The sequence below is a fragment of the Camponotus floridanus genome, unplaced genomic scaffold (assembly GCF_003227725.1).
Source record: "Camponotus floridanus strain SB8 unplaced genomic scaffold, Cflo_v7.5 scaffold105, whole genome shotgun sequence".
Lineage (NCBI taxonomy): Eukaryota > Metazoa > Arthropoda > Insecta > Hymenoptera > Formicidae > Camponotus > Camponotus floridanus.
Genome location: NW_020229221.1, coordinates 68,258 through 95,502, shown reverse-complemented (window position 1 = coordinate 95,502; position 27,245 = coordinate 68,258). Strand labels below are relative to the sequence as shown.

Sequence of the window (27,245 nt, the reverse complement as noted above, 5' to 3'; positions counted from 1 at the left end):
CACTCTTTTACGTGTTTGATAACCATATATTTTTAATTCAATCAAAAAAATCTAAATCATAAATTTTCTTACCTTCTAATTTATTTATTTTATTATTTTTTTCACGTATATTGTATATTATATATCTTAAATTTAATTTTTTTAAATTTAATCTCGTAGTTACTTTAAAATGTCCAGATTTTTAAAAATATGTCTCTTTTTCAACACACTATTACATCATTTTTATAAAGATGATTTTTAACTATTGCGTCTTACGCATTCTCGATGATTACAAAAGTATCGATTATTTAATCGCGAAAAACATTATTCGGCCTTTATTATTCACATCCGTTCTGACAGGGAAATTATTTCGATCTGTTGTTTCGTGACTCGATTTCAGCACTGAATTTAAGACACGAAGTATCGTCGTTCCTTATGACGACTAACTGAAGTGCCTGATGACAGTCCACGATATGGAGTATTTATTTACACCGTATACGAGAGTGCCCTAGACATAATATAGCCCGGAAATGCGATAAAGGGTGTAAGTGACAGCACAAAGAGAGGCACACTTGACGCATAAATTGTTCTTCTTGATGCGTTAATATTCAATATAAGTTTTCTATTATTTCACATTATTATATTTTATATTATTATAAACTTTAGTAATTTATCTTACTTTTGTTTGAAAAAGAGAGATAAAAAAATTGTGTGACGAAACTTCATCTTCTAACTTTGACGCATAAAATAGAATAAGATTAATATATGTAAAATGAATTAATTAAATTTTATTTTTTTGTTTTTTACAAACTTAATATAGAGAAAGTAATGATTGATGAATTTCTTCTATGCTTTTTCTAGATCTTCTACTCTTTAAAAAGTTAAGAAGTTTAAGTAGAAAATAAAGAAATAGGAAAATCAAAGATCTTACATAGAAATAGTAATAAATATTTCAATTTAAAATATAAAAAGTTTATAAAAATAATATCAGAATTATTCTGAATAATGTAAATTTAATTTCGATCATATATTTTTTTAAATATATGCATTATAAATATAAAAGTTGAATGTTACCTTTAAGATTATTTGATAGATCATTCTAGCTTCTCTCACAATAATAATAGCTCACTGAGCGATGTCATCGCTGAGGGAAGATCAGTAGAAATATCTGGTCATTATCGCGATATACCTGATCGCATTCACAATGATCAGCCAGGGTGGTCGAGGAATAAGCTTGCAGCTACAATTGCGCGAGAACGAGTCGGATAGCAGACACCATATGAATGGGTCAAAGTGTTATCCGAAACCGCCATCGGTCTTATAAGTAAGATTTGCAACGCTTTACAATACTTTTTTCAAGGATTTTTTAATGTGTACCATTTGCGTAATTAATTTAATATTAAAACAAATTTTCATCAAGATTATGTAAATATCACAGATTATATAAATATCAAGATTATATAAATATCACAGATTAATTAAAATTGGTATATAAAGAAATAAAACGTTTATTCATTTATAAATAATCAAGAATTTCTAATTTTTCCCTTTTATATAATCTAATAATTTATATATTTCTTACATTTATAATATAAATTAAAAATATAAAAATATGTAGAGTAATTCCCTAAAATATTAACTTTAGAAGCTGATTTTCGTTTATTGTATTACCAGTAAAAAATTACATAAAAATGTAATAATATTTTTAAATTCTTAAAGAGTTATTTAATATATCATTTATATATATCATTATTATTTAATTTATATATATGATTATCATTTGTATATTGTATTAGTAATAAATAATTTAAACTTTTAATTGAAAATTGTATGTGCAGATATATTAATATTTTTGACAAATTTAAAGTAGAGATGACGTTATCATTCAGTTGCTTTTTTTTCACGCATGGACTGTTTCACCGATGAGGTGCTGTCAAAAACAGCTAATCTTGGGTACTTGTACAGTTTGAACAGAGAGAAAACTCAGAGATGTCATGGCCTGCTTTTAGGTGATTCCTGAAAGCGATACTCTCTCTATGAACATTGAAAATGTGGACATAAACTACAAAGCCAATGTCCATGAATGTTCTTAGAGGGTATCATGTGCACAATTTCTGGTTTCGTTTCGTGCTATGTGCACGAAATGCCGGTAGTACCAGAGTATAACAAGACACTCATGTATATAAATTGATAGTAAATAAATTATGCAATCGTGAAAGATACTGTAATCTTCCAATGTAATGTTTAAAGATGAAATAAATATTTTTCTATATTCATTGCCATGTTTATATATTTTTATTTACAAAACAATCTTAACAATCTAAATATAATTTGGATTGTGAGAGAACACAAAGTACAACAATCGAATTATAGATGCAAATAATTAGCATAACGAAAAGATTCATGATAAATTGTTTAATAAATAATAAATTTTAATCAATAAATTAAAATACTTCCATAACTTAATATTCCGCGTTAATATATATTTCATAATATATAAAATATTTCAGCAGCGAATTATCGAAAACACGGCGTTCGACTTTGACAATAAAAATTATAAACAGTAGCGCTCTATACGTTATCACTTTGTCATCATTCGCACGGTGACTCTGGAGTAATAAAGTAGTGGTGAGAAACGTTTCGTATACTGTAATTCTTTTACTAAACACGATTACGATTAGTATCGGAACATAATTTGCTATAAATATTAACAAAATTAATTAATTAAAAATTAATTAACGACATGAAACTGTATCGCAACAATAAAACTTTATCGAATCGCAATAATTCATTATTGCGATTAAGAATTAAAACAGGGAATACATAAAAGAGGATAAAAGAATTAATTATGTTATGATATTTATCACTGATGCTTAATAATATTCTTTAACAATACTAGAATTAACTATATTTCGACCAATACTTTAAATTTTCTCAATCCTTATTGATTAAACAATATGCAATTTAATCGAGAATCGATTAAATGATAGGAATCCAAGATATTAAATAATCACTTCGATAATTGCGATCTTTACGGACAATAATAATTATTTTAATACTTAGAGTCACAAATATATATCATCCGTGTCACTTTATGGTTCTTGACAATCTAAATATAATTTGGATTGTTGAGAGAACACGAAGTAAAACAATCGAATTATAGATGCAAATAATTAGCATAACGAAAAACTACGTGATAAATTGTTTAATCAATAACGAATTTTAATCGATAAATTAAAATATTTGTATAATTTAATATTCCACGTTAATGTATATTTTATAATATATAAAATATTTCAGCAGCGAATTATCGAAAACATGGCGTTCGACTTTGGCAATATAAATTATAAACAGTAGCGCTCTATACGTTACCGCTTTGTCATCATTCGCACGGTGACTCTGGAGTAATAAAGTAGTGGTGAGAAACGTTTCATATACTGTAATTTTTTTACTAAACACGATTACGATTAGTATCGGAACATAATTTGCTATAAATATTAACAAAATTAATTAATTAAAAATTAATTAACGACATGAAACTGTATCGCAACAATAACACTTCATCGAATCGCAATCATTCATTATTGCGATTAAGAATTGAAACAGGGAATACATAAAGAGGATAAAAGAATTAATTATGATATCCATCACTGATGCTTATAATATTTCTTTAACAATAGAATTAACTATATTTCGACCAATGCTTTAAATTTTCTCAATCCTTATTAATTAAACAATATACAATTTAATCGAGAATCGATTAAATTATAGGGATCCAAAATATTAAATAATCACTTCGATAATTGCGATTTTTACGGATAATAATTATTATTTTAATATTTAGAATCACAAATATATTTCATTCGTGTTACTTTATCGTTCTACTTGATAATCTAATAATTTAGGATGTGAGAGAACGCGAAATAAAACAATCGAATTATAGATACAAATAATTAGCATAACGAAAGGCTTCGTGATAAATTGTTTAATAAATAATCAATTTTAATCAATAAATTAAAATACTTCAATAACTTAAGATTCTGCGTTAATGTATATTTTACAATTTATAAAATATTTCAGCAAATTATCGATAACACGGCGTTCGACTTTGGCAATACAAAATATAAACAGTAGCGCCGTACACGTTACCGCTTTGTCATCATTCGCACAGTGACTCTCGAGTAATAAAGTTGTGGTGAAAAACGCTTCGTATATTATAATTTTTTTTGTTAAACACGATTATGATTAGTCTTGAAACATAATTTGCTTTGAATATTAATAAATGTTAATTAATTAAAAATTAATTAATGACATGAAACTGTATTGTAACGATAAATCTTTATCGTATCGCAATCATTCATTACTGGGAACAAAAATTGAAACAGGTTATACATAAAAGAGGATAAGAGATTATGTTGCGATATTTCGATCATCGAAACTTATTACAATATTTCTATATAATATTAGAATATAATATTAGAATTAAATATATTTCGACTAATGCTTTAAATTTTCTCAATCATTGTTAATTAAATACACAATTTAATCGAAAATCGATGAAATTATAGGAAAGGGATTTAAAATATTAAATAATCACTTTGATAATTGCGATTTCTACGGACAATAATTATTATTTTAATATTTAGAATCGCAAATATATTTCATACGTTACTTTATCGTTCTACTTGATAATTTAAATATAATTAGGGATATGAGAGAATGCGAAGTAAAACAATCGAAATATAGACCCAAATAATTAGCATAACAAAAGACTGCGTGAATTGTTTGATAAATAATCAATTTCAATCAATAAATTAAATACTTTCATAATTTAATATTTTACGTTAATGTATATTTTATAATATATAAAATATTTCGGTAACGAATTATCGATAACACGATGTTTGATTTTGGCAATATAAAATATAAACAGTAGCGCGCTATACGGTGCCGCTTTGTCATCATTCGTACGGTGACTCTCGAGTAATAAAGTAGTGGAAAGAAACGCTTTGTATATTGTAATTTTTTTACTAAACATGATTACAATTAGTATGGAAACATAATTTACTATAAATTTTAATAAAAATTAATTAATTAAAAATTAATTAGCGACATGAAACAGTATCGCAACGATAAATCTTTATCAAATCGCAATCATTTATTACCGCGATTGAAAATTGAAACAGGTTATATATAAAACAGGATAGAAGATTATGTTTTGATATTTCGATCATCGATGCTTATTATAATATTTCTTTATAATATTAGAATATAATATTAGAATTAAATATATTTCAACCAATGCTTTAAATTTTCTCAATTTTTGTTAATTAAATACACAATTTAATCGAAATCTTATTATGCAAATTTAAATTTATATACTATATTTCAAAATAAATTCTAGATTATATATATATTATATTATATATTATATATTATATTATTAAATGGAGTGAGAGTAAAGGATTTGAGAGCTTTTACTTTCACTCCATTTAATTATTTTTTATAGAGAGCTTATTAATTACAATTATTATATTATATTATATTATATATAAAAAAAATTATATATAATATAACCCTCCCATGGGGTACACCTTGTCGTGGTGGGAGGGCTTAGTACTTGGATGGTGCCTTGAGATTTATTTTAAATTTTTCTATTTACGATAAATCTTAAGGTGCTTGAAAGGGAAGCTAAGTACCCTTTCGCGTCGTCGGTGCTGTCAACGTGCCGCGGACGGCTGCGCTTCGTAACCGCGTTTTCGCGTTATAGTATTATCGCGTTATCGCGTTTTCGCGTTTTCAAAATCCCAATTTCGTTTTTGTCAACGAGTCTCTCCTTCCGACGCCAACTAACTGGGATGTTTCATCGAGTCGTTGCTTTGCGACGTACTCGCGCCTTGTGCAACGTGGCACTTGGTGATGCCGGCCGCGCAGAACGTAGGTCCAGTATAAAATGTACATGGGCGCGCGGGTTCGAGCTTCGCGCTCGATCGGCTTAGTGATGAACACGCTCTGCTTCGTCAATTGATTTGGCCCGAATCGGTTAGAACTCGATCGATTGTTCGGAATGGTCGTCAATGGGTCCCTTCTCTTTGCTCGTCTACCCTACAGCCACACGCCTAGCGTGTGTTAACCCTGTCGAGGAGTCGAGTGGATTCCCCTAGGCACGATTTTCGCTCGGTAAAAGGGGTTGCCTCCCCATTTTCTAAATTGCTGAATGTTAGCTTTTAAAAAATGTGGGTATCCTCTTCTTTTACCGTCTATCAGCCTTGTGTACTGCGCTAGTGATATAGCATCCGTGCGGGTCACTTGAAATCGTGCTTAGCGGGTCCAGGTTCGATACGAGATAGGATAATTATGCGCGAAAAAGAGCTGGTGAACTTTATTTTCCTCTATTCCGTCAATCGTTTCGTCTTCTTTCCGGTTCGGGCCTAATCTTTGCTCGTTGTAACGTTGCATTCCCGACCTGTTGGCTCGAATTTGATTCTCGCGAAATGAAATGGGATTTTCGCTCGTACCGAAACCGGGAGTGCCGTACACAGTATATATGTATTAAATATATACATCGCGCGACCAAATTTTTAATCCGAATACCGAAGTAGTGCGGGAGTGCCGTTTAGTATCGCGCGTAAAATAACGAAAATAGCGATATAAAAATATCGCTCGTGAGTGCGGGAGTGCCGTTGAAAGTATCGCGCGTCAACAACATGAGAGGAGGAGGAGGCCTGGGAGAGGCATCTTGCATCGGCGGAGCAACCTGATGGTGAATATTTATTATTTGTATATTAATTGTTATAAATCGTACGCATAATAATTCGATCTTATTATTTAAATGAATTAAAGAGAAAATTAGAGAGAAAGATTTTTATAAAAGTTATATAAAACTTTTTAAAAAACTTTCTTAAAAAACAGTTTTAAAATTTTATAAAATTTTTCCACACGTGTTTATCTCTGCTTATTATTTTACACATCGGATATAAAATTCCGCGCGATAAAAATTTTTTGAAATATTGATTGCATTTTGTGAGCATTAATATAAATGAATTTTATATTTGTATGTTACAGACAACTAGCTTCGATAACAACAACTCCGCTGTTGCGCATCAGTGCCGGTGAGTGAGAAAAACTTTTATTTAACTTTAAGGTAACGGATTCGTAGAGATTGTAGATGTAGATTGTAGATTGTAGATTGTAGATTGTAGATTGTAGAGTGTGAATTGTAGTAAGTCCGTTGCCTTAAAATGGATGAGCTAGGATAGATTAAATTAAATAGCTTTTAATAAATTCTTTCGAAATGCTTTGCATCTATTGCGAAAATATATTAAAGTATTAATTTAAAAAAGAGAATCAAGAAAAGAAAATTTTTTTGTAAAGACTTGACTAGTTTATTAAATCAAGAGCACGCATTAATAATTTTAACAATTTTATCAATTTTTGATACTACTTTATTCTTATAACACGCACTTATTTTATTCTAATTTCTTATATCATAGCTCATCCATTGTAGAATTTGTTTGTAGATATTGTTTTTAAATTTTACTTTAACTTAAAATAAAGCCAAACGATTAATTAATTAAATAATTGGTAATATCATAAAAGTTATACACACACATGAATTTTATATTTTATTAGAAAATATAGTATATATAGAAATTTGTAGTAATTTGGCTTTATTTGAGTTAAAATAAAGTTATATTCAAATATTTAACAAACGATCGTAAAATCGAGCGATCGTTACGATGAGCGTGAAATATTTACGCTCATTTGCCAGCATAATTAATCGGCAAAAGAAGGAGTGTTTATCTCCTTTTTCGATCTCTGATTAGAGATCGAGCAAGAAAGTGGCCAGGATCAACGAAAAGTAAGTTCAACACTGGCCTGAAGAAAAGCTTTACGTACAATAGTACGTAATGTCGGACATTTATTCACGCGGTTAGGGCATGCGATTAGAGAATGTGATTAGGGCACGTAATTAAAATAGACGTGATTAGAGATAGGCTTTCCTCGAATAATTTCACTTAATCGAGAAATAGGATTGTTAGGGCTATTAGATGGTTATTAAGATTTTTTAATTTTTCATTCAAAAAGTAGAGGATTGTTAGGGCTAACATAATTTTTATAATTTTAACACAAAGAAATACAAACCATAATAAACCATAATAATCCAAGAACTCGAAGAAGAGAATATATTGGATAGAAATGCATAATGATTGAAAATAAGTAGAAACTAAAAGACAGTGTGCATACAATTTGTTTATTAATAATAATACTGTTTTGTTATATTATATTAAAATATTTGTTATATTATATATAATTATATTAAATTTTATAATTTAATACATTATGTTATATAAAGTATTAAGCTTAAAAATATTATACTGGAAAATACATGAAAATTATAATAAAAATATATAAATGTTGGCTATATTAGATTGCAACATGAATTCTTCATATTTTATAATAAAGAAAGAGACATTTAAAATATTTTGCAACATTTATATTTTTCGAATCTTAATTATAAAACCTTCAGAAGAATCAGTGATTAATTTAACAAATTCTATGCATGTATTAATAATTAAATTTTTAAATAATTAAAAAAATGATAATTATAAATGATAAATATCAAAGATCAGTTTACTGCTAAGAAGATTTATAAAAATACAGTTAAAAATATTTTTATCTCACAGCAGGCATTCTGTGTTTTGTAAATAAAACTATTTAAATATGATAATAAATATATAAAAAAATATTTATTTCATCTTTGAACATTATATTGGAAGATTACAGTATTTTTCGCGATTGAATAATTTATTTACTATTAATTTATTTACTATTAATTTATATACAGCGTCTTGATATACAGCACTGTCGCTACTGGGGCATTCGTGCAGATATAGCATGGATCAAAACCAGAAATTGTGCTTCTTATATATTACCCTCTGAAAATATTCGTGGACATTGACTTAAAAGATGCCAACAGATGCCGACACAGAGCATACGGTGTGATTGCTTTCAACTTCCAACGCATAAGAGGCATAGAATTTTTAGTAAACAACAGAGAGCAGTATAATTTAATACATATAGGTAATATTATTGACATTTATTTTATTCGCAATGTTCGAAGCGCATAGCATCAATGCAGAGCACAAGGATCTCATACATGATATTGCCTATGATTATTATGGCGAACGCATGGCAACATGCTCCAGCGATCAATTTGTTAAGGTATAGTGAATAAAAAAACAATAATTTTTTTCTGTTTATATTTACGAATTCAATCTTTATTAATACATATGAATATTAAATACAATTAATCTTTTTCTTTTTAATAATATCGTAAATATACCTACTATGAAATGTATTGCAGGTCTGGGACGAAGATGAACATGGAAATTGGCATTTGACCGCTTCTTGGAAGGCTCACAGTGGCTCAGTTTGGAAAGTCACTTGGGCACATCCAGAATTTGGTCAGGTTCTTGCTACATGTTCATTTGATCGTACTGCTGCTGTTTGGGAGGAAATTGGTATGACAGAGATTATTTTTTTTATAGCTTGGTATCATTCATCTATCATATCTTTTTTCTCTCTTGATAGTTGGCGAAGGTTCTGGACCAGAGGCACGTGGTAGTAAACATTGGATTAAAAGAACAAATTTAGTTGACTCACGTACCTCTGTTACTGATGTAAAATTCGCACCAAAAACTTTGGGTCTTTTATTAGCCACTTGTAGCGCAGATGGATTCATTCGGATATATGAGGCACCAGATATTATGAATCTAAGTCAATGGACGTTACAACATGACATTAATTGTAAACTTTCATGTAGTTGTCTTACATGGAATCCATCTCTCTCAAGGTAAGCATATGTATTTATTTTTAGCTTTAAAATTTATGAATGTGTTTACATAAAATATAAAATGATTTTTTACATATAATATAACATTCTTACATTAACATTAGAAAAAATAAATTTTAGACTACATTCACCTATGATAGCAGTTGGTAGCGATGACTCAAATCCATTGCTTGGTGCAAAAATTTTTATTTACGAATATTCTGAGAGCAGCAGGCGTTGGGTGAAGGCTGAGACATTATCAAGCATTACAGATGCTGTTTATGACATTGCATTTGCTCCTAATTTAGGCAGAAATTTTCATACGTTAGCTATAGCCACGAAAGATGTACGAATAGTTACTTTGAAACCAATACAGTGAGTTTATAAATATTTAAAGCTAGGTAAAAAAACTGCAAACAAGTTAAGGCAATAATAAACATTTATTATCTTATTTTTTTAGGGACAATATGCAGACCGGTGTATCACATTTTGAAACAAATATAGTTGCACAGTTTGATGATCATTACTGTACTGTATGGCGCGTTAGCTGGAATTTCATGGGAACGATTTTAGCAAGTTCTGGTGATGATGGCTGTGTTCGATTGTGGAAGGACAATTATATTAATCATTGGAAATGTATTTCTGTACTCAAGGGAGATGGTACTCCAGTTCAAGGTGCCGAAACTCCCGTTTTAGCAACTCCACCGAATTCATCTACACCAGCTCAACAGACACCGTCTACCACCAGGTACTATAAATTGGGTACCATCAGTCATCCAAACCAAGTACCTTGGCATTAGAAGATTTGTAGAATAAATCATTGCCAATTATTTTAAATTTATTGATATGTCAGTTTTTATTGGATAGTAAAAATGTGTGAAGCGTACATTCTCTTTGTTATAATAAATATTGTAATTTATCTATGTTCTCCATTTATGTAAGTCCTTAGTTCACATATGTATATATTTAGTTTTGTTTATATGTTTATTTATATACACAAATTACATATTTTTTTAAATATTGGTTCTATTTTTTAAAGCAATCACAAGTGTTAAACATTTAAATCATACAAAATATATTATTATAATGTTAATTTTGTACTTTTATCATGAACTTATATTTTGTGTGGAATCAATTTTTCTTTTTTTTATTTAGACGCTTATTTAGATGGTTTGATTGTCATATTATTGTTTATTATATTCTTAAAATATTGAAACATCGACCACAAAAAAGCGCAGTTTTTATTTGTAATATAAAAATATATGTAAACAGTTTTTGAGGATATGAATGGAGGATATTGAATGTCATGGTATGGATTTGTATTTGTTAAAATCACACAGATTCAGAAGAAAATTTCTAATATACTCAAATTTTGATAAATTATTTTTTACTATCACAAATTTACCACCGAAAGATTTGTAACATACTTTTCATTAATAAATGCTATTTCTGTATCATGAATTCCTTTTTATTTTCTCCTCCATTATTCTGTCAATTTTTGTCAAAATTAGTTATTAAGATAGTTATTTATTTTCTAAAAGCTGCAATTTACCACAATAACAGTCTCTTTCGTTGCTTTGTTATTATTTTGGCACGTAAGCAATAGTAATTTTACATCATATGCTCGTTGAGGACTTAGACTTTTGCATTTGCTAATGTCCGATTTTTTCTTATTTTTTTTAAATTTTCTTTAAAATCTATTTTTATCATTTCAGGACTATAAGCATAACTACAGTCACGGCAGAGAAGCCGACACTTACCGTCATGTGCAGTAATAAATGGCAACCACCTGTTATAAAAGGGCGTTTTAGTAAATCAGTATGGCTGGGTAATCCCAGCGAACCAACACCGCCACCGTTGCCGTTTATAGCAAAGAAATAATTGAGAAATTATCTTTTGCAATCTAACATGCAATACCATATAGTATTATTTGAAATAAGTGCGATATATATATGTGGATTAATTTTAATTTGGTTGTGATAATACGTAATTTTTACATACCTTTGTACGATAATGCGAAATTATTTTTAATGCAATTCTATTTAGTTTCTCATAGTGACTTTTGAATGTATATCGATAAACAGATTGTGATATATATATATTGAAAACTAACGTATATATAAATATGCATATATATATATATATATATATATATATATATATATATATATACATAGTTATATAAACTTAACTTTATGTTTGATAATATTAGAAATACTATTTTATTTTAATTTTATTTTTTTATTTTGATTTATTAAAATTAAGTTTCTTTATATGATCTCGAATTTGCGAAAGTATTCTAATATTATTAGTATATAAAATATTTTGATAATCATATTTTTAGAAATGTTTGATTGCTGAAATAAAAATCTGATTTTACTTCTACTTTTGAAAATTAAACATATATATATGTGTGTGTGTGTGTGTGTGTGTGTGTGTGTGTGTGTGTGTGTGTGTGTGTGTGTGTGTGTGTGTGTATGTGTGTGTGTGTGTATACACATACGCATATGTATATATAACATATAATCTCTTTTTTTTAATAAAAATGTCAAAGATTTACATTTTTATACTCTTTTATCTTTTATTAAAAATATAATTCGTTCTTATTGTTGCATTTATAAATTACATTCAAAGCTGAGAGACTTGTTGTAGCAGCAATCAGCGTATTATATATATTTAATTTTTTTTAAGTTCCTAGAAAATTACATGTGCGCTTTTTATTTTCTTATATCATCTAATAAATTTCAAAATTAAAAACATGAATGTTTGCGAATATACAAAAGCGTAATCATATCGATGCATATTAATATAACATCTTCTGAAAAAACGTCATTTTATACATGTTATTTTAAGAATAAAAAATAAAATAAATTGCATCATGTAGGATCATCAAAGATAATTGCAGTATTTATTAATCTATATATTTTAAAAAATTCATTATTATGTCAACGTGTGCGAAATTAAAATAATCCACAAGAAAATACCGTAAAACAAATATTATTGATTTTCGCGTATTATTATAAAATATTATTCAAATTTTTACAAAATTTTATAATATACTGTTGTTCAAAATTTTATAACAATATTATATGTTTATGTCAATATATTATATAATATAATGCATTACTAAAAATTAGCTAAACACATTTATTTCAAATTAATTTCGATAAATGAGTTTTTAATGCTGAGTATGTATGTATGTATGTATGTATGTATGTATGTATGTATATACATATAATATGCTTGTATATATATATATATATATATATATATATATATATGTATATGTATATGTATTTGTTGTATATATGAAATTTGCGTAAATGACATAAATAACTAATTTCAAAGCAAATATTTATATCGATAATATCGGACTCTTTTAATGTATTGACTGTGTTCCAATATTCACTGCCAGTACTAAAAATCTATAGTGTACGTTACGTAAATTATAGATTTTCAGTACTAGCAGTGAATATTGGAACGTAGCCCTTTATCTATTATGTTGTGTCCATAGACATATTAAATATTAACATGTTAATATGTCTATGATTTGCAAAGTTAATAATAACATATTGTATAATTAATATCATCAATATCTTATGCGTAATTAATATACAAAGAACTAATGATTCACATAACCGAACAAGTCAGAAAAAGTGCTTTGGATGTGATACGATACAATCTTTATGCTGCAGGTTGTGTAAGTCGTTTTAATATTTCTTTGCAATTAAAAGTTTATAATAATAATAGCATTGAAACATGATAATATACCAAAAAATCTGCACATAAAAGTTTATTTCAAAACATAAATAAAACTTAAATATTCTTTTGTTATAAATGTAATATAAATTTAACACGATACGTATATAAATGGAAATTTATACATTAAAAAATTATAACATTAAAATTCATAATTTTCCAATTTGCTTAACTTTTATATGTAGCAAATATACATTGTATTTCTTTTTCAGAATACTTACATTACACGAGTTGTTTATTTTGGAGAATATCATGGAACTCATGAAATTTTGCGAAAAGTAATTGTATTACTATAAATTCTATTTTATAACTCAGAATTTTGCAATTTCAAATACAATAATTTGCGTAAATAATTTTTATTAACGAGAATAGCGAGTGAAATTCATAACTTTGCGTTCTGTAAAGAAATATTTTAATATTAATTCTTTGACACAAGAGTTCTCTGATATCATTTATATAGTTATTAAATAATAATAATTAATTTTTACTATAATAAATAATTTCTTTATCATATTATATAGAGGATGGAAGATATTATACATGATTTACACATGGATTATAGTGACATGTCTATAACAGGACTATTTCTTGTCTATCCAACGTGTTATGTACACGTATTAGAGGTATTCGAGAACACTCAATATCTTTATATCATATGCACAAAATATTATATATTATAAAAATATTAAGATAAATTATGATTATATTAATTAAATTGTAAAATTTGTAAATTTTTTAATTTACCATCACAACAATTCTTATTTGTATCATCTATTCAATTATTTGCTCATGAAAGATGAGCAAAATAATAAATAAGAAATAAATGATAAATAAGATAGAAATTTAATTTTCTTGATAAGGCATGGGAAGACATTATTTATAAACACTACGAGCTTATGTATATCACGGAGAACAATGAATGCAAATTTGGGAAAGCGATTCCTTTGCCTTCATATCATCATGTTCATCAAGTTGGTGACCCGATATGACGCATATATATTTACATAAAAATGATCATGCAAAATGTATATCGCGCTTTCAGAGATTTTTCACGAGCTGGTGCCATGTTTATACGATACCGCCTACATTAATAGGGACTTTAGAAGACCGTACATTAGAGGACATTCAAAAACAAGTCTCAAATTGCTTAATGAAGATATACACATTATGTGACTACATAGCGAAGATAGGTTTGGATGAAAAGGTTCGTAGAAATGTAAAATCCTAAGGGAGCTTATAAAGTATTTTTTTAGTTAGCAAAGAGAGAGAGAGAGAGAGAGGGAGACGAAGCTTTAACGAGGCTTCAAAGAATTGTTTGAAGCGATTCCGCGAGTCTGATATTGAATGAAGTTAAAATTTTTTTTTTAATTTTGTTTGATGATACAGCTTTATGCGATTTTACAGTCGATCGACGTTCAAGACGTGCTGCGGAATTTGGGAGACAAGGCGGCCCAGTACCTACCCGAAAGCACAGTCCTCGAATTTCTCTTGAACGTAAATTCGCCTGTTTTAAAAACAATCGAGGAATATATGCAAATGTATTCCGATATGTCACCTAGCGCGTTTTGGGACGGTAAGAATAATATATGTCTATTTTAAGGAAATTTCAAATAGCAATAATATTAATATTAATTAATTAACATTAATATTAACATCAGCATGAATATTAATATTGGACATTAGTGACGATTCATTGACATCTTTGTGAGGATCGGAACTAGAAGGGGTGCAATAATGCACATCGTCGCGTGAATAAAAACGATTATTTATTTCAGAATATTTACAATATCAAAAAAACATTCTCTGGTATAAGGGTACATGAGACTCGTGTGTATCGAAGAGTCCTAAACTAAGTACATATACAAATTTCAATCTGTTGTCTTGCACAAATGGCAGCTGATCAGATCCGGTCTCCTTATTATAACGTACAGGCAGTTAATGCAACGCATTCTTATTCTTAAAAAAAGATATCCCCTGTATTTTTAATCAATATTTAAGTAACACGCGGAAATGAGGCCGAGGGTGAACGGCACACGTCAGTCAAATATATGTATATATTCTGTCTTCATTAAAATTATCTCCGTGCTTTATGTGCGATCGAGAAATATCTCGATACATATTTTTCAGTGCTGGGGAGCAGACAAATATCGTTTGATCATTTTACAGATAATAATATATGGCCACCACCTTGCAATATCATGCCACGCGATGTGTTCGACGAACATGGTCATCGAAAAATTTCATATGATCCAAACAGCTAAAAATAAACGTGCTTTGGAAGTCAACAATTATTAACAAGATGTGAGAGAAAAATAATAAATTATTTTTTTCTTCGTAAAATATAGCAAATAAAATAAGATTAATGAATACTTTTAGAGATTTTTTTTAGAGATCTTCTGCTGAAAAAAAATTGCTACTATTTATAAAGTTTACATGATTTTATAATATGTGTGCATAATGATAATGTATAAATGATTGCACACACGCACGCAGGCACAGACACACACGAATAAAGAGTAGAAACTTTGGCAGTTTGAATCTAGATTTTATTGTACGGTTCTCGTGACGTTTTTCTCATTGGATTATAAACTCTCTTTTTAGCGTTATTTACTGCATACACAATTATAATTATTATATGTGCAAAAGTTATAACAAGAGGGGAAGGGAGAAGGAGCGAGGAAATGGGGATGAATGGACTGCGCATTTCAACGATTACTAAAATTCTCTTCGATAATGTACATTCACAATATTCCGACATCAATTCCATTAATGGCAATAATAATAATAATAATAATAATAATAATAATAATAATAATGATGATAATAATAATAATAATAATAATAATAATAATAATGATGATGATAATAATAATAATAATAATCAACGATTTGTCTCATTTTTAATGATCTTTTGAAACGTAACATTTAAACGATCGAGAAAATAACATTTACTTAGAATTTCTCGGGACATTACGGTTTGCTTAAAATTATGATTTTTATCATTCTCATTTTTTAATAACATCAAGTAATTCTAAATATTCCCGATCATTATCTATCGTTTTCTTTGGAAATATATACGAACACATGTGTTTCGTACATGTAGGGCCGCCTCTTCTGCATAGTTACCTGTATACACATATAACAAATTGCAATACGACGACGCGACTGCAAATAGTCACAACCTACATTCCGTTTATGGTCAATTGCAAAGTTTCAATTTGATAGACAAATATAGAAGTATATAGTTTCAATAAAACATTGACTTTATTTTTAACATTGTCGCATCGAAATAAAATTGAATTGAAATAAAATTAAGATTTTTTTTAATTTAAAGATTATAATCTTGCTAATAGAGAGATAAGTTGATCTAATAGTTAATATACAAAAAATTATAATGCGATTTTTTAAAATATATATCAATAAATTTTGGCGCTTTTGAAATATAAAATAATTTAAAAAATAATTTTATCTAAAAAATCTTTGCCTTATTTTTCTGGAATGCTTTCCGCTATAATACTCGAAAAAAATATGCGATATAGCGATTATTTCGTCGATAGATCAATTTTATAATTACATTGTCGAATTCTAGAACGATATACATGTATACTAGGATTTCATTTAAATATAGTGAACATCAAAAGATTATTAGAAAGATATCTTCTTTCTTTTTCTCTCGCATTACGCACACAGCCATGTAGAATAAAATACGTTCTATTCCTCACGTGAATCCTTGCAGTCGCAGCAAGATCGTCGCACCAATCGAGGAAGCGTAAACCTGTACGCAAAAATCAATCCACACAGATCGAAGCAAAATACGGGTTATCACTTCTCGCAAAAAGGAGAGATTCTTTACGCGCGCGTTTCTCGCGTGAAATAACTTATTAAATGAACCGTCCAGCAGTCGACTGCTCGATATCAATCTACACGTTCAGTTCTCATCAGCTTACCTTTCGGATTGGTAGCGAAAGGTCTTGAGCCAATTGGCGACGAGAGTATTCTTCTACCGTACGGAGGATATAACAAGGCCTCCTTCTTGGTGATCCTTTTTTTTCTTCTTTTTTAAAGCTATATAATACAAAGAGGCTAAGAGCGGTAACCTCTGCCGAACGAAGTACCAACAAGATTCACAAGCGTCGAAACAGGCAGTAAGTTAGAAGTGCTATCGCGATTACCACATGTTACGGAAGGACGCCTTCGTAATGCGAAATGCATCCTCTTTCTATAGAATAAGATTCAAGACTTTGAAAAACAACGTTCATCATACTCAGTACATTTACTTCGAAGGAAGTCGTTACTTTATACATTGTACAAGAGATACTTGATTTTACGATAATTCAGAATACTGCAAACTGAGAGACAGAAACGCGATGGGAATATTTATATATTCCTTTTCCCTCTTCCTTTGTTTTGTTTGACTGCTCCGTCTCTGATTTTTGTACGTTTCGACCGATACAAACGATATGTCTCTGATACAATTCTTCGCGATTCTCCTTCTGTTTCCGCATTCAACATCATTATAACATCATTATAAATAATAATCGCCGCACGCGCGACGACATACGCTGATCATCTCTCTCAGTGTACGTTATTCTGATCTGACGCCTCCACGACCACTTAACGCATATACATATTTATACTTACATCGACTAGACAAATTGTACAGTGTTGTGTTCATAGTAAAAGTGGGAATAAACCGTAATATACGCGACTCGTACAAAATATCTTCCGCGTCTCGAGATATATACAGGAGTGTGCACGGCGAACTTTTTTCTTTCGCTTGCACATGCACACATCGTAAACTCACTCTACCACATTGCAGAAGCTCGTCGAGATTCCACCGGGGCACAGTCATGAAGCTACGCACGAAGTGAGAAATGCCGGCAGAGCAATCGGTTCGTCGTTCTTCAGTATAAAAAGGGCACTTGATTCAACAGAGAGGCGCAAATTCGTGACGTTTTGTTAGAATGGAAACATAAACCCGTCGAACCCGAACCGGTTCGCATGCCCGAAGTGTCCCGAACAACACAGACATTTGAGAAATGTATCAGTTTAAATTTCTTACGAATCTTCCAAAAGATTTCTTTTCGGATTTAATTTTCGGATCTAGATAATAATAGACGCGCGTCTCAAATGTTCATTAAAAGCCTAAGAATAATTATTCAGCCTTTTAAAAGATATTTCAATCTTAGCGTAAAGACATTCTAAAGATATTCTACAAATATCTTTTAGATGTTCTTATGTTGTTCGAGACTGACACTATCTCATGATTGACAAACGGCGTGATTCACAGCAGTTCGCTCACGCTGCAAGTGCAGGCCCCGTGGTGGGTGTAGGGTCACACGGAGCTCTCCCTCTTGGCCATTACTACCGGCGTACCTATCGTCGCATCCTTCTGCGACTGGACTGTTAAACAGCATTGGCCGGGCATTCGCGTCTCGCAATCCTTCGTTACGAGAACACTGCTACTCGGACAGTTCCTGGTGACGACACCCAGACCAGCGTATAGCATCGGAGGACTCATTGTCATCGATTGCACACTTTGGCTGGGCCAGTGTTGCCTCGGTAGGGTGCACACACCACTTTCATAGACGTCACCCACTAGTGGCTGGAACTGAAATGCGCCCATAATTTTTGGCAATCAATGGATCAGTCTAATTATGCAAAATAGTCAATAATTACATGAGACAGAGAAAGAAAGAGAAAGAGAGAGAGAGAGAGGGAGCGAAGCTCTCAGTTAAGGGAATATTATCATTGTTATGTTTTACATCGCGTTCATCATTGATATTCTACTTAATTATTTAATTTAATCTCGACTCACTCATGCATATTGTTTGAATTACTTCAATTGCAGACTGACGCATACTGATTGTTATTAATACAAACTTTACTACATTATTTCATTAAACATCTACGGGATATTTGCACGTTTACGTTATTGAATCTTCAATAGAACTCACGCTTTTGTGCTTCGTCGACAAGTTGGAGAACTCGTGCAGCGGCATGCCATTGCGGATCGTGCAGTAACCGACGTAACTGCTGTGGCCGCTGATGGAAGTCACCGTCGAGTGTTCCAAAAGACTCCTCGACGGTGATGTCTCAATCGTTGATACCAAACGTCTCTTTCTCAAATATTCTGATGGCTCATCGCCTATAGAAAAAGCACAATCATGAGTCTTTTACAATCGGAAATTTCATAACAGAGTTTTACGAATGCACATATATGTAAATGCGAGGAAAATCTTTCGAAAATAATTTACAAGCATATAAAAGAGCAAGGCACTTTCTCGGCAATATTTTCTTTCAGTTATGAAGGAAAATGTTTTAAAACATTGATTTATATATAAATTATATTCGTATATTTTTTAATGTATCGTAATTATTTTTTTATTTATGTATTTTTTTTGCAGAAAAATTAACAAAGATAAAAAATTTAGATAAAAAATTTAGATTTTTCAACGTAATTTTGGCCTTGCTCCTTTTATTTTGTCAGAATTAATGCAGAATTATAATTAGCGAATCGTAAAGATACAAACCAGTGATTTGTTGCGGAATGATATCCGGATTCTTTTCATCGCTTTCGCTGAGGTCACCGCTGGTGTCGAGCTTTCTGAACGGGCTACTGGGATGTTTCTCATCCGTGAGCAGACTGCATCCCTCTCGAAATCGTAGCTCCCTTTGTATAGGGACGGCTTTCGTCTGCTTCGCGTGATCCTCCATCTGCGATTTGTTCTGCTCTTCCACGTGCGTATGTTGGACCCGTAAGACGATCATCACTATGACCGCAACGATAATGAGGGCCGTCACCACGCCGATCATCACGCTCAACATCGGTGTTAGCCGGATATTTTGTTTTGGTCGTTCTGCAATGTCAAAATAGACGAAAAAATTAGAATTACAGAAATTGATATCAGTCATAGAATTCCTCTAAATTTACGCTAGATTTACATAATAATTTTAAGCAGCTTTCAATCATTTACTATGACATAAATAATCCATTCTGATCCATTCTGATAAAAACGCTTTTAAAAGCACTTTAAAGTCTTGACATGACATCAAATTTTTAATGGATTTTATGCGATACGATAATATTAATAAGAGTATAGATGGTGCTACAGAATGATATATCATGCGTAGCGCAACAAGCGCAGCTTTTACGAGGGAATAAAAGATATAATAAAAGGTATTCGAGACTACAAGAGTTATGCTTGATTCGGTCGTGTATTTTGTTGAAATGCGATTCGGATAATGGTTTAAATATAGCGCACGTATTTTATTTTAATAGAAATATAAAGTGCGAGATCTCTCAACAATCTTTGATAGATGAATTAAAAATTACGATAACAATCGTATCGAGCAAACAACGGGAAAATTGTTTGACGGTATTGAATCGCCAATTTCTGACCCGATTTTTCGCGCGATCATAAAAGCGCCGGGAGCTTTTTACGCGGCTCACTCGACGAATTAATATTGACTCAATGGCTTTTCATCAGTCCGGCCAATTGGCGGCGACTTTTCATCCGCGCTGTATGATCGACGCGAAATTTTTTCGTAATTACTCAGACTTCATGTAAACCTTTTGAGATTATGTAATTATATATATGTCGTTGTCCAACATATATATACATATCGTACCATAGAGAGAAAAATGTTACGACTGGCAAAAAATTGTTAAGGGGCTTAAAAGAAGTCAGGAAAACTTTAAAATTTAAAATTATATACTTTCATTTAATTTATTGTCTTTTATAAGTTTTGCAATATGAGAAAAATTTTGCCTATTAATTTTATAAGGCCAATTGAATTTTACACTGTTTTTAAATTTAATTTTATTTCTTAGAGAGAAATTGATTTCTTTTTAGTTGTATCAATTTTCAATTTTCAAAATACGATCGCACAATTTTTCATGGTAAGAATTTTATGTCGCAAGCAAGAAAGTTTGAGAACCACTCATGTAAGATACACCAGATAGAATGATGGCTCTCGAACCAGTACTTCTTTGGAACTTTTAAGCAAACCGAGTATCGAAGCTTCGTTCAAAAGATATCGAAAGCTTTAGAGTTGTTAACGTTATAGCGAATCTTGTAGGAATTTTTGTACGAACATCAAACGAGTATCAAGTCACTTGAATGGGCGCTGCAGAACCGATACATAGCTTTCGATATCATTAGGTATTCGATTTCTGAAAATATCAGCTAACGTCTTGGAGTTAGAAAGGAAACAGGAATATTTGCGCATTCACCTGATTCAGATGTCAATTGTTTCTCCGGTAGCCTCAGAGTGCCGGCCTGCACCACCATCGCCTCGCTACGGCCCTTGTCATTATAAGCATAAATGCAAGCTTGGTAAAGGGCACCCGACTCCAGGTGAGTGACGCTGAAACGCGGCACCGGCGACGTCAGATTGGCACGCAACTCCTGGCTATTGCTTTCGCGCACCTCTAGCAGGAAGGATTGTGGCAGACCGCCGTTGAAGCCCTCCGCGCATCGCACGGAAAATGAATTGGTCGATGTATTCGAGGTCGTGCAATTGTGGACCATATCCGGCCGACCTGTCACGGATAAAGTTTTAAAATGCATCGCGTTTGCACGAAACTATTTGCGCGCTGGTAATGAGCACGAGGTCGCGATAAAATCGCAGAGACAATCTTTCAGTTCCCCACAAGTAGTGCCTTCGGTAACTGACATACTTTTACACCAGAGATATTAAAATAGAGATAAAATGGCCAACAAAAAGAATAGAAAAACAAAAAATAATAAAAATAATAAAGTTTTGAATCTATTGGTAAAAATTAGAGATTGATAATTTTTTTATTTTTATATCAAATTTTTTAGAGATAAATCTCTATTAAATTACAAATTTGTTTCAATGTTTTAACTAACTGATACAAAATACTTCAAAGCTTTGATAACAAATATTTGTTCAATCGCTTCAAACGCTAGTGAAGCGAATTGTAGAGATAAATGAAATGTGTTAGCAATATATCGAGATACTTTAGTTTTGCAAGTCAACAAAAGCCTCTTAAGATTATTAATAGGAATATTAAGAGAAAAGCCTCTTAAGATTATTAACATTAAGCTCGCGTGTTTATATCAAGTTAAAAATATAAAAGATTTTTTTTCGCTTGTACTTTTTTTATAAAATTATTGGTTTATTATGTAATTATAATAAAAGCTAATAAATATTCTATATTTTTATATATTATAGAAAAATAAGCAAAATTGAAATATAGAATATCTTATCTGAAATCTCGTTGATATATTCTTAGAGTAAAAAAATTATATAAATATAAATATAAATTAATTCTTGAATATGTTAATGTTTGTTAATGTTAATGTTTGTATTTGTATAAATGTAAATTAATTATTTGATAACTCTTCTCAATATTTTTAAAATTCGTTTATACCTATTTTTTATGCCGCTGTTAAAGTGTGCTACATTTTAAACAAACTAATTATATAAGCAGTCTAATTATGTAAGTAGACTCTCTTCAGCATCAGCGTGTTCTAAAGTTTACTCTAACTTTCGATATTACGTACTTTTCTCGCCAAGATGATATATAGTCTCTTATACAGACGACGGAAGAAGCAGCGTTATACAACATATCGTTTCGCGTGCAGTATAGTCGCGAATCAGGGCGTGATAGTTGCCCTGTAAATCTGATTCACGGTTCGCTGGAATACAAGAGTCACTTGTAACCGAGTCGGCTGTAAAGATGCACGGTTGTCTGTGTGGTTTTTCCTGCAGAAGTATTAGCTGGTGATACTTTGCGACTCGTAACAGCCGACTAAAAGGGTAGGAACGAGACGGTAACAGGAATATGGCATATTGTGTCGCGAGAGAGGAGAAATAAAGAAAAGGAAATAAGCAGGAATATGCCGAGATTGTTCTCGCGTTCATGGTTGCTGAAAAATCACAGTGCTGGACACCTGCTACCATTTCGCGGTTCCTCCATTTCCTTATCTCTCTCCTTCTTTTTTCTCCCACTTTTTATCTGTTGGCGTTGAATTTGCTTTTTTTGCGGTGTGAAAGACGAAAACTGTTTTCTTTTATGTCCCAAATATATATGTTCTTGTTGCGCGTTTTCTTTGCATTAAAGCAATTTGATAGCGAATCGCGACTAATTGGTAACTCGAGCATCAATATCGGCAGAAATATGACCATTATTGGGAATAATGGGAATGTGCCACTGTTATGGATTTCCGTTAGAACTTGCATGAATTTTCTAAATCGCGTTTTATGAATAAAAAGCAGCAGCAGTATTAGATTGTTTCATTATAACAATTTTTATTTAACATATAAACTAACTTTTTTATGTTATATACTAGCGAGATGTGAACATATATATGCATTTTTTTTAAGTTTCATACATCTACATATTACAAAAGCTTCCGATATTTGAAAAACTTGTGATTTCAATATTTTATTTTGTTAATTTTTATATTTGGTGCTTTATATAATTATAATAATTTATCGATTATATTAATTTTGGAGCCAATTATGATTACAAGATTTCAAAATTTTAGATAATTGAACAATCCCAACAGAGCGACACATGCTACATCTTTCCAATTATATATATTAAGATTTGAATTAGTTATTCAATTACGTAAATTGAAACTTTGGAAACTAGGAGCGAAATCTGAATCCTAAATTAGCATAAAGTTGTAATTCTCGGAAGATTTGAATTTCTCAAATGAAAACTATTAGCATTGGATTTATCATCGGTTTTATTAGTTTTCGAAAAATAAGCGGATTATATGAAAATCTATTTTTTGGAGGCATACATTTTTCTAATTTTCTAAATCCGAGAAAAAGTTTTAATCTTCTAAATCAGAGAAAATTATAATCATTTTATTTTTATTGCTACTTTTTTCTCTTTAAAAATAATTTTTTCTTCCTATCCGCTTATTATTTTTTTTTTCACAAAAAACAATCATAAATTAAATATGACCAAATATTTAAAATTCTTAACTATTGATTTTTTGAAATTCTATGAATAATTCAGAATTCTTATCTATTGATTTTTTAAAATTCGTGAATAATTTGCACAATTTTATCACGTCATGTCGCAATCCCGTCGTGACGATCAATCTCCTTGATCGAACATTCACACTGCATATTGACGGCCAGTTTCCTAACGTCGATTCATATTTTCACCAATATCATGATACGGACATGAATGAGAAGATACTTTACCAGCTGGTATAATGTGATAGACGCAGGGCACTTGTTGTTGGCCGATATGATTGCTAGCCCAGCAAAGCAGTGTGCCATAATCTAATTCTGTCATTGGTGTGTATGAGACGATGGAGGATGTACCGGCCCGTGCGATGTGACCGGCCGCAACATCGATACTCTCGGCAGAGTTGTTGAAGGTCCATTTGAATTGCACTTCCGGTGGATTTGCATCCACTTGACAAGATATATTCGCCTTCTCCTGTTTTGCCACGCCATGGACCTTAGTCTGATTTGGCTTGCATGTAGGAGCGACTGCAAACATGAAAGTCGAACAGCATCGATAAATAATTAGATCATGCGGATATGAATGATATTCGTTCTATTTTTATATTCTCGCGCAGCTCTCGCTATTGCTGAATATATTAGAATTTGATTGACAGTTAGATTTATTAAGTTTCTCATGAAAATCTAATAAGAAAATAATTTGATTAATCAAATCACATAAAATATTTTATTATTACTTTCGTTTCAATTATTAATAGATTTTTTCTAATAAATTTAGAACTAACATATTAAAATTATTACAGAGAAGATTTAAAAATTATTAAAATTTAATATCTTGCTGATTCAGAGCCACATATTATATTTCTTTAAATATTCTCCTGTGAAAATACATAAAAAGAGATATTCTCTGCAACTTATTTAAACGAATAAAGCTGAATTTCCATAAGTATTTTAATTTCGATGTTAAATAATTTTATAGCTACATTAAAATCAAGACATAAAAATTCAGCTTGAAATGTGTCATGCAGAATATTCGTACTTTTTATTATAAATAATCAGACAATAAATAATTTTTTTAACTTTAAATAATTTCATAATAAATTAATAAAACTAGAAATTTTCAAAATTTGTCAATTTCTTTTTATTGCCTTTTTTTATAACTGACTATGTGGATATTATTGCATTAATAACGCGCTTGTAATTTTTAGCTACAAATTTCTGTATCAAATACACGGGAGTAGCTTTGCTGTAATATGTTTCATAGCGAATCAGTTCTCACTCACGAATCAATTCAAATATTGATTAGTAAAGCTGTTACGATCCGTGAAATATTTCGATATCGCGTTCGATAATCTGTACGCGCAAACGGACAAACAGGTACTGGTTACACACGCAATTCATGAGGGACATTCGGACATATGCACGTAAACTCGGAATTAAAATTTCACAGTGAAAATTTACGAGAATACTGAATCTTTACGCGTTATAATCCATTATTAATTAAAGCCAGCCGAACGAAGCGTGTCTGTTTTTCATTACGCTGTCCATATCGTTCTCGCGTTACCATTTACGTTCTTAGCATGATAAATAATTGAAAAAATCGTTTATTTATCACCGAAGGGAATTTTAGTAGTATTTTAACAATTTGCATAATAATCCATGAAAATCCGATTATACGTTTCACATTGAGAAACCTTAGATGATATTTTTTTTTGTTTATTAATTAGGAAAAATTATTGTATAATTAATTTTGAAAAAAAAAATTAAATAATTCAAGTAGCTTTACATACATACATAAAAAGTTTCAGAATTATTTTAAATATTTCTTATATGTATACGTATATTTTTAGTGTAAAATTATTTCACACCGAGGCGTCTGACCTTTTCAGTATCTTACTACTAGCAAATGCCGCGATACGTACACATCACGTTGAGATAAAAGGGTGAGCTTTCGCCGTCGCCCTCGGTATTATATCCCACGCACGTGTAATTGCCCGCGCTTTTGCGATCGACCCCCTGCAGCACCAGGCTCTGGTTACTGATTATAATACCCTGCGTGATGTTGTGATGGAGTGCCTTGCTCTGGAAGAAACACGATAATTGACGCTTCTCGCTGGTAGATTGAACCACCAGCCTTCGTCGTGTCGGGGCGCGAGAATTATTTTCTGCGTGTGTGCATGCGTTCCAGGGTGTTTGTGTTTGTACGTAAACAAGAATCTAGCCGTACAATCTCCCTCGTCAGAAACGAGAGAATACAGGAGTGCTCGCAGCTCGGGTGACGAGAAGTTATTATAAAAGTTTGATGCTTCGAGTGCCGAAGTTTGTATTCGGTCTTAACGTAAGCCGATGCTCTCGCGAGCGAGTACGGGCATAATCGAGCTTGTTAGCTGGCGAGAGACCAATCTGTTTACGACACTTGGGTTTTAGAACTTTCCGGGCGTGGGTTATATGGACGAATTACTCGCGACGAACATGGTTGCGTATCTTCAAGATTGATTAATGATAATCGCAACGATTCTAAACGAAGAAATATACACGAGATAATATTCTCGTAACACGATCTGCGAATATCTTGTTTTTCAAGAAATTTTTCCGAAGATATTTTACGATAAAAATACTTATTCGAGAAATTTAATTAATCAAAAATCTTATTTTCTAGGAACCTCTAACACAATACATGATTCAGAAAATAGCTTGTTGTACATTTTACTTT

General features: G+C 30.9%; 3 protein-coding genes across 4 annotated transcripts in view; 2 read left to right on the top strand and 1 right to left on the bottom strand.

Annotated features, from left to right (window-relative positions):
* Positions 1-8,955: 8,955 nt before the first annotated feature.
* Positions 8,956-11,855, top strand: LOC105259381 (nucleoporin SEH1). 2 transcript variants are annotated; one of them, XM_011271276.3, is made up of 6 exons: positions 8,956-9,204; positions 9,347-9,503; positions 9,574-9,835; positions 9,956-10,189; positions 10,275-10,562; positions 11,530-11,855. In XM_011271276.3, the coding sequence occupies exons 1-6, from the start codon at positions 9,094-9,096 to the stop codon at positions 11,693-11,695; spliced, it is 1,218 nt and encodes a 405-aa protein (XP_011269578.1). In that variant the 5' UTR covers positions 8,956-9,093; the 3' UTR covers positions 11,696-11,855. The 2 variants fall into 2 exon arrangements, with proteins under 2 accessions (XP_011269578.1, XP_019885590.1); XM_020030031.2 differs by lacking the exon at positions 11,530-11,855 and having other exon boundaries at positions 8,958-9,204; positions 10,275-10,767.
* Positions 11,856-13,387: 1,532 nt separating this feature from the next.
* On the top strand, positions 13,388-15,922 carry LOC105259380. The gene is made up of 7 exons (XM_025411407.1): positions 13,388-13,514; positions 13,786-13,851; positions 14,095-14,196; positions 14,434-14,544; positions 14,616-14,777; positions 14,978-15,146; positions 15,740-15,922. The coding sequence occupies exons 1-7, from the start codon at positions 13,440-13,442 to the stop codon at positions 15,832-15,834; spliced, it is 780 nt and encodes a 259-aa protein (XP_025267192.1). The 5' UTR covers positions 13,388-13,439; the 3' UTR covers positions 15,835-15,922.
* A 1,909-nt stretch (positions 15,923-17,831) lies between these two features.
* LOC105259379 (hemicentin-1) overlaps positions 17,832-27,245 on the bottom strand; it is a 65,413-nt gene continuing 55,999 nt past the window's right edge. Inside the window, exons 8-13 of the mRNA XM_025411206.1 lie at positions 26,455-26,614; positions 24,767-25,060; positions 21,810-22,118; positions 20,107-20,433; positions 19,531-19,721; positions 17,832-19,184 (exon numbers count right to left, since the gene is read on the bottom strand). Coding sequence (XP_025266991.1) covers positions 18,909-19,184; positions 19,531-19,721; positions 20,107-20,433; positions 21,810-22,118; positions 24,767-25,060; positions 26,455-26,614 — 1,557 coding nt within the window. The 3' untranslated portion in view covers positions 17,832-18,908. The remainder of the gene's footprint in view (positions 19,185-19,530; positions 19,722-20,106; positions 20,434-21,809; positions 22,119-24,766; positions 25,061-26,454; positions 26,615-27,245) is intronic.

Bases quoted from the DNA above. Each gene is read 5' to 3' on its own strand.
- LOC105259380 (XM_025411407.1), top strand. From the start codon at position 13,440: ATGATTCACATAACCGAACAAGTCAGAAAAAGTGCTTTGGATGTGATA. The intron at 14,778-14,977 runs GTTCGTAGAAAT...GCGATTTTACAG, and splicing joins AGATAGGTTTGGATGAAAAG to TCGATCGACGTTCAAGACGT. The intron at 15,147-15,739 runs GTAAGAATAATA...ATCATTTTACAG, and splicing joins ACCTAGCGCGTTTTGGGACG to ATAATAATATATGGCCACCA.
- LOC105259381 (XM_011271276.3), top strand. From the start codon at position 9,094: ATGTTCGAAGCGCATAGCATCAATGCAGAGCACAAGGATCTCATACAT. The intron at 10,190-10,274 runs GTGAGTTTATAA...TTATTTTTTTAG, and splicing joins GTTACTTTGAAACCAATACA to GGACAATATGCAGACCGGTG. The intron at 10,563-11,529 runs GTACTATAAATT...TTATCATTTCAG, and splicing joins CAGACACCGTCTACCACCAG to GACTATAAGCATAACTACAG.